The following is a 17,378-nucleotide window of genomic DNA, read 5'->3' on the forward strand; positions in this document are numbered from 1 at the left end:
TCTAGACAGCATTTTGTTGCTTCTCTTTGCATTGAACTAATTTTAGACTTGGAAACGCCACCTGCCAGGCATTTCAGAGCTCGGGGGGATATGGCTGTTTATGGCTTTAGCAGTACCATTTTAAACCAGATTTCTGCATACCACTGGAAATAAAGAATCCAGCCTCTGGGAAAAAAATAAAATCTACAGATTTAACATTGAATTAACATCAGCTTTTATTACTGGGGATGTGTATTGGGTGATATTTATTATTTGACATACCTTGTTCGGTAAAAACTCAAATGGATCACCTTCCATACTTCTCCCTGCCCAAATGGTAAAACAGATATTCCTTACTTTTACACTATTCAGAATATAAAATCTATACAATCTTACCTTTTAAACTGTTTACATTCTACACACACCTAAGTCCATACCTTTTTTGGCATCTCAAATGTTTCTGCTGGGGATGCTCACAGTATCAGTCATTCTCATTCAGCAATACACACACCAAAGTTTTCCAAAAATTATCAGCAGCACAACTGTATATCAATAAAGACTCCACACCAGTGGTTTGCCCACATCACTTGGCAATGTCCCTTTAATATTAATACACAGAGAAGTAAAATTTTTTCATAAATTTGTTCAAGTATGTGGAACATGTAAAATGCATAAGAATCAATATGGACTTCATTAATGTTATATTTATTTATTTTCCAGCTTCATACAAACTGGATGTAGAAGCATAAACATAGTACATTTCTACCATTTTCAACAAAAATATAACCAATATGTACAATTATTGTATTAAAAATACAAAAGGATACAGACTCCACCAATGTCTTTCTAAAAGACATACAGGTACAAGTAGTATCAAAAGTATGAGGAAATCACCAGTTAATTGTACATTCTGCACTTGACATCACAGAGCGAACTGAGATTAGCAGTCCTATGGTCTACAATTACTTAATGCTTATATAACATTTGTGCAACTTGTGATAGAGCTAGGATTTTGTATTTCTATATGCACATGAGGTCCATAGCCTTGAGAATAAAACTGGCAAATAATGCATATTACATGTAAAATTACAAATGCATAATTGACGATGTTATATATAAGCAAATAGACAAAAGCTATGATTACTGGAGAGAGAATTAAATAAAGCACTGACATTTGTTTGATACAGTGAAAAAACACTGCAATTTGATCTTTAAAAGTTGAAGCTATTTACGTTTATCTACTGATCAATATGATCAGCTGAGTTCAATGGAAAAAAAAAAATCCAAGACCAGCAGTTCCTCACATTTGAGTACTACTCGGATTGGCAGCCTTCACTTCTCCGGAGTCTGTGCAAAAACAACACAAAAATAGAGGGGAGGGTCATTTCAGTCATTATAGGGTTAATAGCAGCTGTGAGCAGGTGGTTGCTACACATTGGCCTTCTCTACACATGCAGTGTTCCATGAAGCCATTAACAGTTGTGACTATTTCTGCATTGCAAAGGCTGGCAAATCTAACTGTGTTATTTTATTTTTTTTTTTACTTAAAGGCTCAATTATCCCCTAATGTTGAAGTCAATAGATGGAGGTTATTAGATCAGTGTTAACAGCTGACACAAGCTGTGCCATCCCAACTTGCCTTCACTGCAGTGTTATCCAGTTAACTTTTATTTTAATATACCTACTATATAGTTTAAAAATAAAAAGCATATAACTTAACAGTGGGGTTGCCATCTGTCTTATTACAATAGGACACTTTTTAGCATGCCATCCTGTATTCCACAAAGCACAGGTATGAGACACACCGTGTCCTCTTGATCACTGACCAGTTGTGAGCACTGTGTTTCTGCATTTACACCAGACCCAGATGAGGATGCTGTTAACACTAACATTTACAAACTCTTGAAGATTCCAGGGTGGGGCACATTAAGAGCAAAGCCAGGTAGTCAAGGAAAGGCTGCATCCTGCAACCTCTGCCTTCCCTTCTGCCCTGCTCAGCCATGTGATAGCAATATTCTTCCAGGAGCTCAGGCTGGCAACCCTACTTACAGGTGTGAAATAATACTGTAATTACTATTCAGATGCACTATTTGATCTCCCAAACACAAACATACAAAATTGTAACAAAGGCATTGTAAACAAGCAAATAAGCACTGCCTCCTTGAAGGATCTCAAAGCCATTTTCTCTTTGTAGGTTAAAGGCCAAACATAATTTGACAACTAACTTATCTCATTATCCCAATGAGACTAAGTGCTAGGATTGTGATTAAAATCTAAAAGGAAGATTTAAAAAAACCCTTCCAGGCATTGGGAAGTGCAGCCAGAGTTAATCATCCTGATGTGATGATCTTGGAATTTGGAATGATACTGTGTGATGTGGCAGACAGCGACAGTGGTAGCTTGGAGATTGCTGCACTGTGCATTTCAAGCAACACAGTTTGAAAAGTGCCAGGGCGATTTCTTCACAGTATTTCACATGCAAGGGGAGAGGGGACAGAAGGGGGAGGGGCAGAGGAAGAAGCCCCATGCTGCTTTAAGGCAGGGAAGGAGGCAAATAGGTCCACCATCCTTTAATCATAGTTCCAAGGCTCCTATTCTAGGGACGTCTTCTTGTGCTCTCCTTTAAGGTGGCTCACTCTGGATCCAGAAAACCCCAAGTCTTAGACAGCAGAGACTTGTTCATCTTCTGCAAACATAATAGGATAAGGGAAAATAGAATTTAGCTCATAAAGAACAAGACTGCTACTGAATGAAACAAGCTGTGCATACAACAACAACAACTGTGTGTATTGTGCTCGTTGTGTTCTCCATTTCATTGTATAAGTATATATACTTAAAAACAATCTAAATTTCAGTACATTTCAGGTCTCATGAGACATATTCCTTTGGAATTTTGATCTTGAAGAAAAAAAGAACAATTGCTTTAACTGATTTAGAGGCAGTTGTTCATCCTGAGGAGCACAACAGATACTCCTAGATATCTGATAGCTTCAGAAAGGCATCTGACATTTTTCCCTAAATATATCTTCATTTTAGTCATTGTTAGTAGAAACAATTAAAATTCTCTGTCATGATAAGTCTCAAAGTTTGAGGCAATTCAGTTAAGGTAGACTTCATTTTTTCTCCCATCATGTTCAACTGCAAAGTTCATCCTGCACCTAAAACCTTAGTACATCAGCAGTTAGAGGGAGAAGGGGAATGTTAGTCTATCATTAAGCAAAACAAAGCATTCAAGTGAGTGATATTGGCACCACCCTGCCTAAATTTTGAGGACCTAAAGCTTCAATCCAGCCACACTCGCTCTCCATGGAAAAAACATCACAGTTGAGCTAAAGCATAAAGATGTAGGACCAGCAAGGTAGCGAGACAACAGTGGGCTCATCATGTGAAACGGAGTGGGAGACTCAGTGTTCACAGAGTAAAGATCTTCAGGTAGAATGTGAATGACTATCCACATAAACCTGAGCAACAGTGCTCTATGGGGTGGATGGCCAAGTATTCTGTAGACCAGAATTCTGTAGACCAAAATTCTTTTTGATTATTAAATACATGGTTAATGTGGAAAATCTTGGCAGGCAGGGCTGTACAAGGTGAACATAGGCACCTCCAGAGAAGCTGCCTAAGCCAACTGCTTGGTTGTTCAAGATTCAAGTGGACCTATGTTCCAAATTTTAAATTGCATTTAGGATGAACTGAATTCCTTCTCTTCCAAAAAGTTAACAAAAAGCAAGTTTTGAAATAGAGTTCAAATTATGGCAAGATTTGTGTAATTTGCTTTGTGTCTGTGAAAGCACTGATCCGTTTCGCACGCAGCACACTCAAAATCTAACAACTAGAAATTTACCATCTTCCTCTGTGGAAAACCCTTGAGATGGATAGTGAGCAAGACGTGGGTCTGACTCATTTGGTTTATGCCACTGAGGTTTGTTCACGGGCCTGCCAGTTGAGTGGCCGTGCGATTGCTGCTGTGGAGTTGCTGTCCCATGAGTCTCACATGTCCGTGCCACCATTCTAGACCTCTGAAGTGCTACGTTGTAGTCTGGAGGCTTCCTGGTTGGGTGGGCGCCACCTTCTGCAAACTCAGCAATAGGTATTCCTACATAGCCGGGAGGAGTTGGAGGTGGCTCCCGGTATCGACCCTCTTTTCTTGCTGCAGGAAAAACAACAGGTGATTGTTAGAGACAGGATGAGGAACATGCTCAAAGGAAAATAGACAGGTAAAAGCTAAATAAATATCAACAAACTCAACAGCCCAGGAAGAGAAAGTCTGAATGACAAAGGTTAACTTTCATATGCTAGACAAAGAGCTTGTGAAAAATAAATCAGTCAAGAAAGTACAGAATATACAGCATACACAGAATATAGCTATTCTTCCAGCAGTGAAGCATTAGTCTAACAAAAATAACCAAATTTCATAGGGAGTTTGTTCAAACTTCACAACTGAAGCTGTTCCATCAATTGTATACAATAAAATGTATAGTGATCAAAGCAACACGGAAGACTCAGGAGTCCACAGAAATAGTAAATATCAGGAATTTTGGCGTCTCTCTACATGCATGATTAACTTAATTCTGAAGATGGATGAAGCTTTTAGTCTATAAAAACTTGCAGCCAAGAGCTCATCTCTTTTGTTTTTAGCATCTTGGAGGGGAAACAAGAAATACATCTGATACATTATTTTCTTCCTACAAATCTTACTACTTAATGAGGCATAAGCTACAACTCCAAGAGGTCAGGAAGAGAAGTGGGCTTCATCATTATACTATTTGCACCCAGTGCTGCCTGCAGCCCCTACTGTTGGATTGTCTGCAAAATCAAAATTGAAAGTATTCCCATAAGAACAATGACTGAATAGGATTTTTATCTAGGAGATGGAAAGACCACCACCTAGCCTACGGATCTCACTGAGACGTAACTATTTACCTGAATAAGGCTAAACTCAGGGCATACTGAGAAGCCCTCTCAGAGAGAACTTGAAGAGAAAAAAAAATCAGTTAAGAATCCTAAGCATCTGCCAGGACACACGACAGATAGTCAAGAGTCTCTGTTTCAGGGTTAAGATCTTTGAGAAGTCAGCTGGGACTTTGATACTGAGCACTTATTGTGGGCCCAGCCCTTTAACACATGACCACTTTAATGACCAACTTCACAAATACAGCAGGAAAAACCACTGACATGGACAATTTACTTTCCACAGCTTGTCATACACTGTATATTCTTGCATAAGTGCTGATGACAACACCACCCTGCATTAGGCAGGATGATTTGACTAAAAGGGCAATACAAGCTTAAAATGGACTGGTGCTACTTGGATGCAAGTTTTTATAGACTAAAAATAAATCCTTGGAATTACAACAAAACCAAACATTTTCCAATGGAGTCTAAGTGTTTTTTCTTGGACAAACTGTTTAACTGAGCAAAGCAGCATGAAGAAGTTTCTGAGGAACGTTATTCAAAGATTTCTGAAAATCAGAAGAAGTTCTATAGAAAAATTCTATTGCAGAAAAATTCTGAAATACTGAAACACTACAAGAAATCAATGTCTATTAAGTGCAAAAGAAATATGTAAACCAGTGGGTTCTGTTGGATAGTGATAGAGTTACATTTGCAGGACAGTTAGTTAATAGTTGTGAAGGGCATGGAATGGTGTTGGTTTGAATTCTCAGGCGTCTTTCATGTTCTTTCAAATCTCTAAAAATGTAGTGGCAAGCACTGCCTTGAAAGGCAAGTTTGGAAACACACCAGTTACACATTCTGGAGGAAACCAAGGGTATCAAAGAGTAAAATTAGAGATTGGCATGAATCCATACACCTTCTTCCTCTTGATAGCCCAGGGATTTAGACCTGCACCCAAGCTTTGAGGCAAAAGGCCACTGCTAAGCAATATACACGGGTAGAAAATGGAAAAGCTGTTTATCACAGTGGTCTCAGCATGACCTCAATCTGGCAGACATTCAGCTGTGTAAGCAAAAAATGGCTTTTAGATAGTTCTTCAGGTTAACCTAACAAAAGACAAAGTGAGGGGGAATGAAAGGAAGAAAAGAGGCAAAAATTCAGAGACATTGGATGGCCCACAGATAAGGATGCATAGAAGGAACAATATGATAAAAATGTTAAGCTCTGCCAAAAACACCTTCATACTAATTTATACATTATCTGATCTTTCCATTACTGAATGCACAGAAAAGTATTTCAGCTAACTTCTTTGAAACCTCTTCAGTTTCAGCAGTCCAAAGAAATATTTCAGTTGGTATTTAAGCACAAAGGGATCGCATTTCAGAAGTAAGGAATATTCACAATTATCAGGCAAGTCATACAAAGGTATAAAGTAAAACACATCTAAAAAATCGGGCCACTTTTACTAAGACTTCTAAATATAGCCTTATGGAGCCTTACTGTGATGACAAATTCAAATTTCAGAACTGACATCTAAATACATCAGCCTTTCAAAATACTGCCCAGCAGTTGAGCTAGTTTTTTGATGTGTGGCAGGCTCTCTTGAAACACAAAGGCACTGCCAGAACTGAGAATCAACAATAAATGATATTTTTCCTAGCAATAAATGCTTAGTTAAAGGGAAAAATTTAAGAGAGACTACAAAATGTTCAGTTTCGCTTTAAAAATTTTTTAAAAAATTTAAAAAAAAGAAAATAAAACCGGACAAAATAAATGCAGAACAATATGAGAAAACTTAAGCAAATGAATTAAAATATTTCATAGCAAACAACACTTAACTTACCAACAAGCCCCTTGGTACTACTTGATGCTGCTGCTGTGTGGGCAGGGACCGGAGGTGGCTTTGTCTCCTCTGCTGGTACAGATGTTATGCTACTGGTTTCAGCTTCAATCGAAACATCCTTCCCACCCCTCCGCTTTATGGTACCTGTATCACCCTCGGAGTCCTCTCCCCAGTATCCTGTGGAAGATGCCCAGCTTGCTCTGGACTGTGCTTGATCAAGGCCCTCCCTACCTTGACTTTGCCTGCCATACTTGGTGCCATGGTCAGGGAACATCAGCTGGTCCATATGGCCGCCTGAGGCCCACAGTCCCGCCCCATCGCCTGAACTATCAAAATGAGCGTGTCCGAAAGGCAGAGTCTCCCAGCTCCTCTGGTGCTGAATTGTCTGGATGTTATCATGAGAGCCACTTGAGCAAGAAGTCCAGCTCCCACGGCCACTGTCAGCTGCGTCGAGCGAGGCTCTGTCCCCCTGGTCCTGTGACAGCTCTTCTGTACTAGGAGAAGAAAGTACAGTTGCTCCAGCATACAGGCCTCTGGTCTCTGACAGCGGTGCATATGAGCTGGATACACATTGATGAGGGGGACAAAAAATCCAGTGTTGGAATTGGAAATCATGAACAAGACACACAAAGAAACAACCAAAGAGAACAAAACGCTGTGGGCTGGACTAGGTAACCTTCATGACCCAAAAGCATTCTATGATTCTATGGTGGAAGATTTTGATGCACTTGATAGTACTTATTGTTTGCGTGAATGGCTAATTCAATTTTGAGGATATAACACTTTTCTTTCAAGTACATCCTCAATAAAACAAAAATGAAAACAAACCAAAAAAACTGGATAGATAACTTGCTGAAGCCTTACATTTCAGCAGTGTAATTTCAAAAGGTAAAATCTTAACTTCACAACAGCCTTTTAAGACAGGCAAACCACACAGACACACATACAGGGAAACAGAAAGATTGTTCTACTGCTTTTCCATGCTGAGCAAACAGTTCAAAAGCTAGGAACAGAATTTAGCGGGAGCTGGCTGATATTCAGGTTTATATTTCAGATTTTTTTTTCTGCTTAGGAAACTGTGAGAGCTAACTTTTCAACATTTCCTGCAAATGGAAATGTATTTTAACCTTATTTGTGGAAGCACATGCTACTTCATAGAGCAAGTAAGTTTTCTGTAGCCTTTCAATGATTAAGTGAGCCTGACATGATCCCTTACACAGCAGCAGATAAAACTAACAAAGTGTCACTTTTGCTTAGTAGATATCCAGACTTCTGGGACTTGCTCTTCCAGGGCACCTTTCTATACAGACTAGAACCCTCTTCTTCCAAATATTTACAACATCTGAATCCTGAGATTCCCAAAGCTAAAGTACAGCAGTTTTGAAACAGGTCTGCCATTCAAAGTCCCTGCAGGATTAAAACCCCAGAAACCATTCAGAGGACTGAAGCATCCAAATAACAGCTCAAAAAAAAAAAAAAAAAAAAAAAAAAGGCAAGTGGAGACTAAACAGAAGCCAGAGCTCCAATTATTTTCACACCAAGGCTCACTGCTAGAGATTTAGAGAACTCCTCACAGCACTAGCTTCCCCACCATTACCGAAGTTAATCACCTAGAAAATTACTAGAAAACCAGCAGCGTAATGTGAATTTTAGCTTCCAATTATTGTTGACTAGAAGAGATATTTGGAGTAAAATATTTTGGAGTTAGACAGATACGCACTTTTCCATGAAGCAGACTGGAAAATTGCTAGCTATTTCTGTTCTCAGTTTATCTTTGAATAATTGTTTGAATATCTCATCTAATTCAGTTAATTTCCCATGGAGAAAGCAGGCTAGTGTACTAGTCTGCCACAAAGTGGATAATCTGCGGCACCACTGAAATGCTGAGACAGTAACATCTACTGAGGTGAAGTCTTGCTGCTTAGACCTCATCACTCACTCAGGAGTACAAAATCTTTTCTTGGTAGGAATGGAGCTTTATCCCAAAATGAAGCACTGAAGTAGTAGTTCTTTAAGAGAGGATGAAAAAAATATTTGAGAGATACAGGGAAGGTTACATGGACAAATATACATGCCACATACACACTATATGAATGTATCATGTAAGTAAGCACAAATAAAATTCTTACCCTAAGCTGTATTGATCTGGTTCAATCATGATTCTTCTGTCAATCCTTCCCACACCAAGATTTGTCTCCACAATGCTGACAGAATGCCTCTGTCTCCTCTCATCATGCAGGGGGACTGGCATAGAGTCAAAAGAGGAATTGCTGACAATACTAGATCTAGAAGAAATTTCACTGTGACCAGAATCGGAGAAGTTATCCACGGTGCTGCTTGGAGCCAAAGTGTAGCCTGCAAAGGGAACACAGCATTAATCAGACTCTCCAAGATGCCTGCTCAGTTCTTGTCAGGCCACTGGTAATACTGCAATAAAACTGGCACTAAAACAAAGCTACCATTACACTTACACAGCATTGCAAAAGACAAAAATACACAGCAAAACTGTGTGACACTGTCTTTGGTATCTTAATCAGAGATTAAGGATTGTGGGGAACATGTACTATGCTCTTAAAAACCAACTGCTCTCCTTCCCTCTTCTCTGCTCTCCTCTCCTAAATTCTTTTCATATTCATAATCATACTTGTATCCTCACATTATGAAATACTACTTCTCAAAATCTGCCTGGGCATAAACACTGTCTCCAAGACTGGAAGGAAAGAGATCTCTAGTTGAGATTACTGCCTAAAGTAATCCCAGAGACTCTCTCATACAGTCTTTTTATTCTGCAAAGCTACACTTCAGAGATGAACAGATATATGAAGCCCACATGTCTGAGCTGACTGCTTATTACATATCTTAGCTGAGAGAGGAGCAGGTTTTCAAGTTTTCTTTGTGATACTTGGCTCACTAATTAATTCCAAATACCATATTACCAGAATTATGTTGAAATTTGGAGGTAGGTAGCACTGGCATGGCCTGACTGAGATAAAATCCGCAAATTCTGCAAAATCTGCAAAATCTGCAAAATCATGTCATAGAAGCAAATTCAGCAAACTCAGCAAATTCAGCTTTTCTTTCAGTATTAAACAAATTGTGCTGAATGTTCTTGCCAGCTAAGTTAAAGATCATTAGACACATCCACAAGTCACCACAGTTTTCATATTTTGCTTTCACTCTAATCCTTAGTGGCAGAATTACTTCAACTGATCTACCCCAATTCACTTGCTGAGAACTAATGCTGGGAATTAATGTTGTCATTTTTATCTGAAAAAACATGTCATTAGCTTCATGTAACCATCAAACCAATGATTTTTTAAATCATGTTTATGATTTGCTTTTTGAAAAAATAAAGTGCTGTTCACACTGTGAGTCAAGTACAGAATACCAATTCCTTTTTCAAAAAATGCATAGGCCTGACCATATTTATATAAGTTCACTCTTTGCTAATGTGGTATTTGGGAGAAATAATTATGACAGCTTACAAGGACTCAAGATGATACATCTTCTACATATCCATCTGACCTTAGTAAATAACACTTAAATAGAAGTCACTTCAGTCCCAATGTATATTTTACCCTAATGCTCTATTATGTAACTGTAAACTGAACTTTAATGCTATCCTGAAAAGAGAAGAACTCAGAAGTTACATGCAATACATCTAGCCTATTATATATTCCAAAGTGTGGAAGTATGTTTAAGTTACAGGAAAATGCCTCCTGTATTTTGTCAATTCATAGCCAGAACTACAACTACCATGAAAACAAACAAGAAAATGCTTGGTTGGTTTTTTTTTAATCCCTTTAAAGTCCTAAATTCACTTTAAAAAATAACTCTGTGAAATTACTTAAAAAGATCTTGGCCAAGAAAGCTCCAATGTATAATACCATTCCTCAAAAATTCATACACACAGTTTAAATAATCAGGCTACTATTAAAATATTCTGTAGTATAAAATATAAATTACAACATTAAACATTCTGATTTGAATTCCAGGTCACATCCCATTCAGATGCTTGACACAGCAAATAATTTCTCTGATAGACCAGTGTGGTCAATGCTGTACAAAGATTTTAAGTTTCAACCTGCACATCTCTCCACTGAAGGCAGGAAACACTCATCATTGGAATATTTTTTTGTCAGAAGCAGCTGCAGTCAGGGTGACCTGCTGCATCAAATCCTGTATCATACCAGGCTATCTTTTCTGGCTTTTGATCACCAGAGGGCTTTCAGGTACCCTTGAAATCAGGTTTACAGCTTCCTTTCACGTACCCCACTCTGCACTACATTTTCTGCCCTCTTGCTGACCGTATGTGACAAAAATAGGAGCAGCAGAACTGAGGGTCCAAATTCTCTCTCAGAAGCTTCCAAAATCCATGAGGTTCAAGAAACAGGATTAGAAATACTGAACATCTACTACCTTTCCTTGGAGAGCTCTGTGGTGAAGTAGGAGGAGAAGACAGCTGTGAAGACGCACTTGAGACAGCATCTTCAGATTGTTTCTTGTGACGATCCAAACTTCCTTCTTCTGATAATGAAAGGATTTTCTTTAAAGCTTGTGGGGAGTTAATGCCTTTAGGTAAGAATTAAAGTAGGCAGATGTAAAGTCTAGTATAAATACATACATATGTTTCACCATGCATTTATAGAGCAGGCATCCCACAGGAAGAAAAAGCTACATATTTTTCCTGTATATTTTCTCAGTTCCTGACACCAGCTTAAATGAAGCAAAATGTTAAAATGCATTCCCATTTAAAATACAGTGCTATATTTCTGCATGTTAGTGAAGATGGTCTTTCCTTCTGGCCACTTAAGGTAAATACTTTGCCACAGAAAACATGAAGATTTGATGTTGCAGAACACTGCCTCAACATATAATTGAGGGTATGCATAGGAATGGTTACTGAGAAACTTGAACTAAAATTAGCTTAAATTCAGACACACACCCATCTCACTGGTTAGTGAAGATTTATATAGTAAGAATTCAAACTGCTCTCCCGTTTCTTTTCTATTCAGAGTAGCCTAGAAGGTCAAAGGAAGCTGGAAAGAAAATTAATAAGGATTAGGCTTATGAAACAAGGCCATCCTGCAGCTGCCTTTCTCGCTTTTATTTTTGAGAACTATCTCTGCACCAGCTTATTTTGGGAAACTACAGAGTAAAAACATCCTGAAGATGATGTATGATGTAAAGATCTAGGGCATCAGGAATTGCTTCTCCCAGACCACATTTATTCATCTTTCTCTTCTCCTCCCCTCAAAGATCCACCCTAGGACAGCCTTATAAGTGAAGACAGTTTCTCTGACAGTTTTGCCCATGTTTGTAGTAGAGGTTATTTCCAAACATTCATGGACTTTGATCTGTTGGATCACAATCCTGCTATCAATAATTCACAGCTGCCTGATCATCATAGCCTAATCAGTTTTCAGCAACTTTGCCACTATGAGCAAAAAAATTGCAGTCTATGAAGCTTCAAAGTACATTCAAGATTAAAAATTAATGGTAAAATCAACAAGATCTAGATGAATATTGAATTGTTTCTAGCTCATTTTGCTGCTTCTAATGCTTTGTTGCAGCCTAAGCAGTGCATGAGGAAAACCAATAAAGAGTGAAATCAGAATTAAGCTCTTGTGCAATAACCATCATGAAAAAGGAAGGGCCAGTTATGCTACGTATACTTCCTAGGGATTATGGGAACAGTGTTTCCATAGTTGTGATTTAAATAGTTCATTAATAGTGCATATATGTTTTGCAGACATGTTGGGAAACAGATTTGGAAATCAGGGTAGAAGTTGTTCCTATAACTGGTGCCTTTCTGTAGAATATGGAGGTAGCAACAACTGCATAATAACTATAAAAAAGCAGAAGGGAGTAGAAGCCAAAGGGACAATTGTCAATGTGAAAGTTCAGACCCACATTTCTAACAGGACTGCCAGTTCGAGCAAGCCTCAATTTCACCTTAAAAATCTAACTTGTGAAGAGACACCAAAACTTCTGAGGCATCTCAAGAACTCCAGGTCCCCACTTCCTCTAGAAAAGTTAAGGCAAGATCCCAGGGCAAAGAGTGAGAAACATTTATTCTTTCCATTTGCTAGCAATAGGCAAATACTTACACTGATTAAATTGACAGGATGCTTTCCCTAGATTCCTTCTTTCCATTTCTAGAGAAGAGAACAATGCCTAGACACTGCATGAACAGATATAACCTGCATATCATACTACCAGAAATGGAAGTCTGAACCTTATTTGATTAAAAATGTCTTCCCGACTTAGGCAAACAAACTTCAGAAAATGAAATCAAATTCTTCCTTGTTCCACCTACCGAATGGCGGGAGGTCTTTGACTGGCACTTTCTTGCGAGAGGGATAAAGAGACACGGCCGGGACCTGCAATGCTTGGTTTACTTTATGCTGCTGCTGGACTTTCTGCTGGATGCCTGCCCGCGGAGCCACTGGTGACGTTTCAGATTTCCCAGATCGCTTGTCTCCTGTGTTCTTCGGCACTTTGCAAGAAAGGGGACAAAACACTGAATGACTACTAAGGACACAGTGGTGTTTTAGTCTGAGCGGTGCAAAGCCCTCTGATTAACAATTAAAAGGTGGTCAAATACTCATCCAATTAATACAGCATGGTATCTTTAGACAGAAAAGATGAAGAATAAAAGAGGGGGAGATGTAACTCCATTTAAAAGATGTACATTATCAAATAAAGTTTTCTTTCTTAAATTAAAGCTCTGATAAGTGACCACTGTTAAAAAAAAAAACATGACCAGAAGTTATACTGGGCTATCATAAGGGCTACAACTGATTCAGAACAGACATATAATTACCAGGTTTTGTTACCCTGCAGGAAGGGAAGGGCACAACATTTCCTAAAATCAAAATGAAATGGATATCAAGGATAAGGTCCCCCTCTGCTACCCCCAGGTACAGCCCTCCAGGAATCTCTGAAACACCTGGACATAGAAAATCCCCTACTCCCTCAGAATAACCATATCACTATTCACACTAATAACCTCAGTATATCTGAAATATAGAAGAACTTTTGGCTCCTCCATACCCTTTGTACAGACAAATCTAAAAAGGCATTGTATACTTCATTGTGACATCATTTTAAAGGCTTATCACGTGTATAAATACTATGTCTCTACCCTGTTATTCCACAAGATTATTTCCTTAGGATTCATCGATGTTTAGTACTTGAAAATGACCAGATAAATAATTTTCTACTTTACTGTCTTGTTACTATTCCCAGTTGGTTCACTGGACTAGAAACAGAGTTATATTGAACAGTTTTCTTGAAATCCACAACAAATGACAATGCTCACATGTGTTCGTGGCTGGCTCACATTGCAGAGAGAGTGTCTGGAGGCTCTCTTCATCCATTTCCAGATCCAAGTTTGAGAGATACTGTTTTACTTTCCGTGCCATCTGAGCATCTTCATAGAGCTTTTTAGCATTAAGAAAGGAGCTGCGACGGACCCGCTTTTTATGCCCCCCTGCTTGCGCAACGTCCAGCACGGCTGCATTGGCACTGCCCTGGCTGAGAGACCTGGAGTGAAGGGGAGCAGGAGGGGGAGAAAGAGAGCAAAGGTATGACTTAGACCAACATGGTATCACCCGACAAACGTGAAACGTGCAAGAGATTGCATGAATGTCAGTCTACAGTCAAAGGTTACATGCCTCATTCCAGTAAGTCAAATAGCTATAACAGATAGAAAGATGAGGGCCAGGAAATCTTTTTACTTGGTTACAGGCACTATTTTAATGGCACAGATATTTTAACCTATTTTGCTCCAACTAGGCAATAACATTTCACACGTCTAGAAAGGCATTCAAGGTAGCTCTCTCACATAAGCCATCTACTGAGAGGACTGGAGCATTAGGAAAAGCTCATGCAGTAAGGCAGTGCTGACAGAAGACTATAGGTGAGGTTTAAATTCAAATATATATAAAGGAGGCATTTTGAAAGCCCCCTGTGTTTTTAAATGAGACTGTATACAAAATGTACAGCTCAGTTTTACAGAACAGAACTTCTTGGTGGCTTGCAAGATTGAAGAGAATTTTGTGAAATAAAATGATCAGCTAGTTCATGATGAAATAAATGTCATGCACATTTGTATGTATCCCTTTATGAACGCTATGCATTGATCCTGAATTGTTGAGGTAAAAATGATGGCTAATTGTAATATGAAAGTAAGTTAGTCAAGCAGATACTGTAAATTTCAACACTTGAATTGTGATAATTGTTTAATAGGTATAAGGAAATTAACAGCTACTTTCAGCCGTTGCAACCATGTCATTTTGTAATTTCATTTTGACCAAAACTCTCTTCCTCCAGCAATTTAAACTAGAGGTGGGAAAGAACACTCCACTTCTACCTATGACAACTTAAAAATAATTTACAGCTTCTGTGTTTTAATCTCAAATCAAATGTATTGTCAGTAAAAAAGGGTTACATAAGAAAAAAAGTCAAAGCACCAGAAAATTAAAGATAGCAAGTAAGAAAAAATGCAAATGGTAAAGGAAGAATGAATGTCTGTGCATGTTGTCTCCAACCACTTACCCCAAACTCCTCCATTTCTTCTTCCTGCAAGTGAGAGCCAGGAAGAATAAAGCATGGGTTTAAGAAGAGACAGAGAAAGATCACAAGCTCAGAAAGAAAAAGACCAGACCTTAGGACAAGCAGTTCTGGAAGCCCACAAACATTAAAAAGAGCCTTGACTTGGGCATACAATCAGATATTACAAACTCTTCTAGCTTAAATTAAGAAAAAAGAGTATGCAATAAGCTTGTCAAATACAAAGCCAAAGAGCATTCACTCCATGTTTTCTAACACAAGTAGCTGACACTGCTTCAGATACACTACTACTTCTACTAAATCCAAATTATAAGGCTGACCCCCGTTGATATTTCAACTGGACTAACAAATATGTTTTAAAGACAGTTTCTCTCCCTCCCACAGATAGAATCCCATTTTTATGACATGACCATCAACTACGGAATAGTGAGAAACATTTTAGAATGCATCAGTAACCACAAAACGTAACTGGTGGTTTCTCCAGTTTTGGACCACCACATCATGCTGGTCAATTGCTAACACAAAAAATTCATACTGCTCCAATAGAAGGGGCACATAAAAGTCCCTCTTGCTGCCACCAAGCCTTCTCCCTTCTCGCTGGGGAAGCTCTGCCTGGTAAAACACACTTACCTTGTTCTAAACATGAGAGCAGGATCCATGTTCACGGACGCCATGCGACCGACATGGCGTATCTCCTTCGCAATCATCCGCAGCTTCTCAAAATTCACCAGGCCCTCCACTTTAGAATCATTTCCTACAACCAACAAAATCAATGATTAGGCAGGAAAGTTACTTTTCCTTAGCTAGTAAAAGGTGATATACTTCTGCCTTTACCTTCATGAAGGAATGTAAGGTCTTTTTTGATGACAGGAAACAGGGGGATAATAGGGGGCTGCAGGTTTTGGCTGTTAAGGACGTTACGATACTTTGCCATATTCCTAGATGGATCAAACAAGTCCTGTAGATCTTGAAACAGTTTTTCATACTTGCTTGGAAGCTTTTCCCAAGTAGTTCGGAGCCTTGCAACTGGTGCCAAATTCAGGCCACTTGAAACAAAAGAAGAGCAAAGAAGTTGAAGAACAAGAGAAAGAAACAAAAAATCCTAAAAAAGACTGTGTTAAATTTTGTAAGGTAGAAATATCACATAGTCAGAATACATTAGCACAACAGTGTCAATAAAATAACAGAAATTTAAAAACTTCTTTTTGCCAGCATGTATTACAGAAGATCATTTTTATAAAAGCTATAAAAACTGGAGCTATTTACATGATGCAACCATAAACAGAAAAAAATTACACTTGGATGAGTAATTAAACCTTAAAGAGAATATGTATTTGTTACTTTAGAACAGCATCTGAGTTTGATAAGACTATCATAATCTAAGAACCTCAGGATGACCACTTACTTCCAGATAACAAACTGGCAGAAAAACTATCTTCCACCTACATGATGTTCAGGTGGTGACAGCCCACTGACCCACCTTCTTTCTGCAATAATCCATCTGACTTAGTTCTTTCAGGAGGAAATTTTGTAACACTCTATACCTGAGGTTTGAGGTTATTCTCAAGCTGTAGCTGGTGCAAACCCCCTTTTTCCACTGTAATGACATTGACTGTCTTGCTGTTAATTTCTACCTGGTGGGAAAGTCTGATACCCAGAATCTTTCCTTTAGTCAAGTTTTTCCTAGCAGAGAGGCTGCTTTTATTTCTCCTTGAGATTGGCTGAAATAGCTGAACAAAATCTCAATATTTTGATGTCTCAGAGATGCTGACTGATCATCAGCATGGATCCTTGACTTTGGAACTTGCCTCATTTGCTGAATAGTATTCAAAACTACTCATTGTTTTCCTACTCACAGTAAAAGTGTCACGTTCAATCTGTTGACTGAATGTCAAGATGGTGACAAGAGCTTGTGCCAAAGACAGTGATAACACTGTCAGTTTACCTCAACTTACTTGAGCTTTTTCATGAGAGACATAGAGGGATTCATATAGGGGGATGTTTTTTTTTTTTTTGTTTGGGTTTTAAAGGAAGTGTATAAACACAGACATCAGTGTTTTCTGCCTCCCTTCTCCAAAACTAA

At 38.6% G+C, this 17,378-nt stretch overlaps 1 protein-coding gene across 13 annotated transcripts in view; it reads right to left on the reverse strand.

Annotated features, from left to right (window-relative positions):
• Positions 1–552: 552 nt before the first annotated feature.
• RAPGEF2 (Rap guanine nucleotide exchange factor 2) overlaps positions 553–17,378 on the reverse strand; it is a 186,773-nt gene continuing 169,947 nt past the window's right edge. For 10 of the 13 annotated variants that reach the window (XM_038135129.1, XM_038135123.1, XM_038135122.1 and 7 more), the window contains 10 exons: positions 16,130–16,341; positions 15,926–16,049; positions 15,281–15,304; positions 14,043–14,266; positions 13,038–13,217; positions 11,138–11,290; positions 8,848–9,073; positions 6,719–7,278; positions 3,824–4,129; positions 553–2,665 (listed from right to left, as the gene is read on the reverse strand). In XM_038135129.1, the coding sequence (XP_037991057.1) occupies positions 2,640–2,665; positions 3,824–4,129; positions 6,719–7,278; positions 8,848–9,073; positions 11,138–11,290; positions 13,038–13,217; positions 14,043–14,266; positions 15,281–15,304; positions 15,926–16,049; positions 16,130–16,341 (2,035 nt within the window). In that variant the 3' untranslated portion in view covers positions 553–2,639. The remainder of the gene's footprint in view (positions 2,666–3,823; positions 4,130–6,718; positions 7,279–8,847; positions 9,074–11,137; positions 11,291–13,037; positions 13,218–14,042; positions 14,267–15,280; positions 15,305–15,925; positions 16,050–16,129; positions 16,342–17,378) is intronic. The other 3 variants (XM_038135127.1, XM_038135124.1, XM_038135128.1) reach the window with 2 other exon arrangements.

Source organism: Motacilla alba, chromosome 4 (genome assembly GCF_015832195.1).
Source record: "Motacilla alba alba isolate MOTALB_02 chromosome 4, Motacilla_alba_V1.0_pri, whole genome shotgun sequence".
Taxonomy (NCBI): Eukaryota; Metazoa; Chordata; class Aves; order Passeriformes; family Motacillidae; genus Motacilla; species Motacilla alba.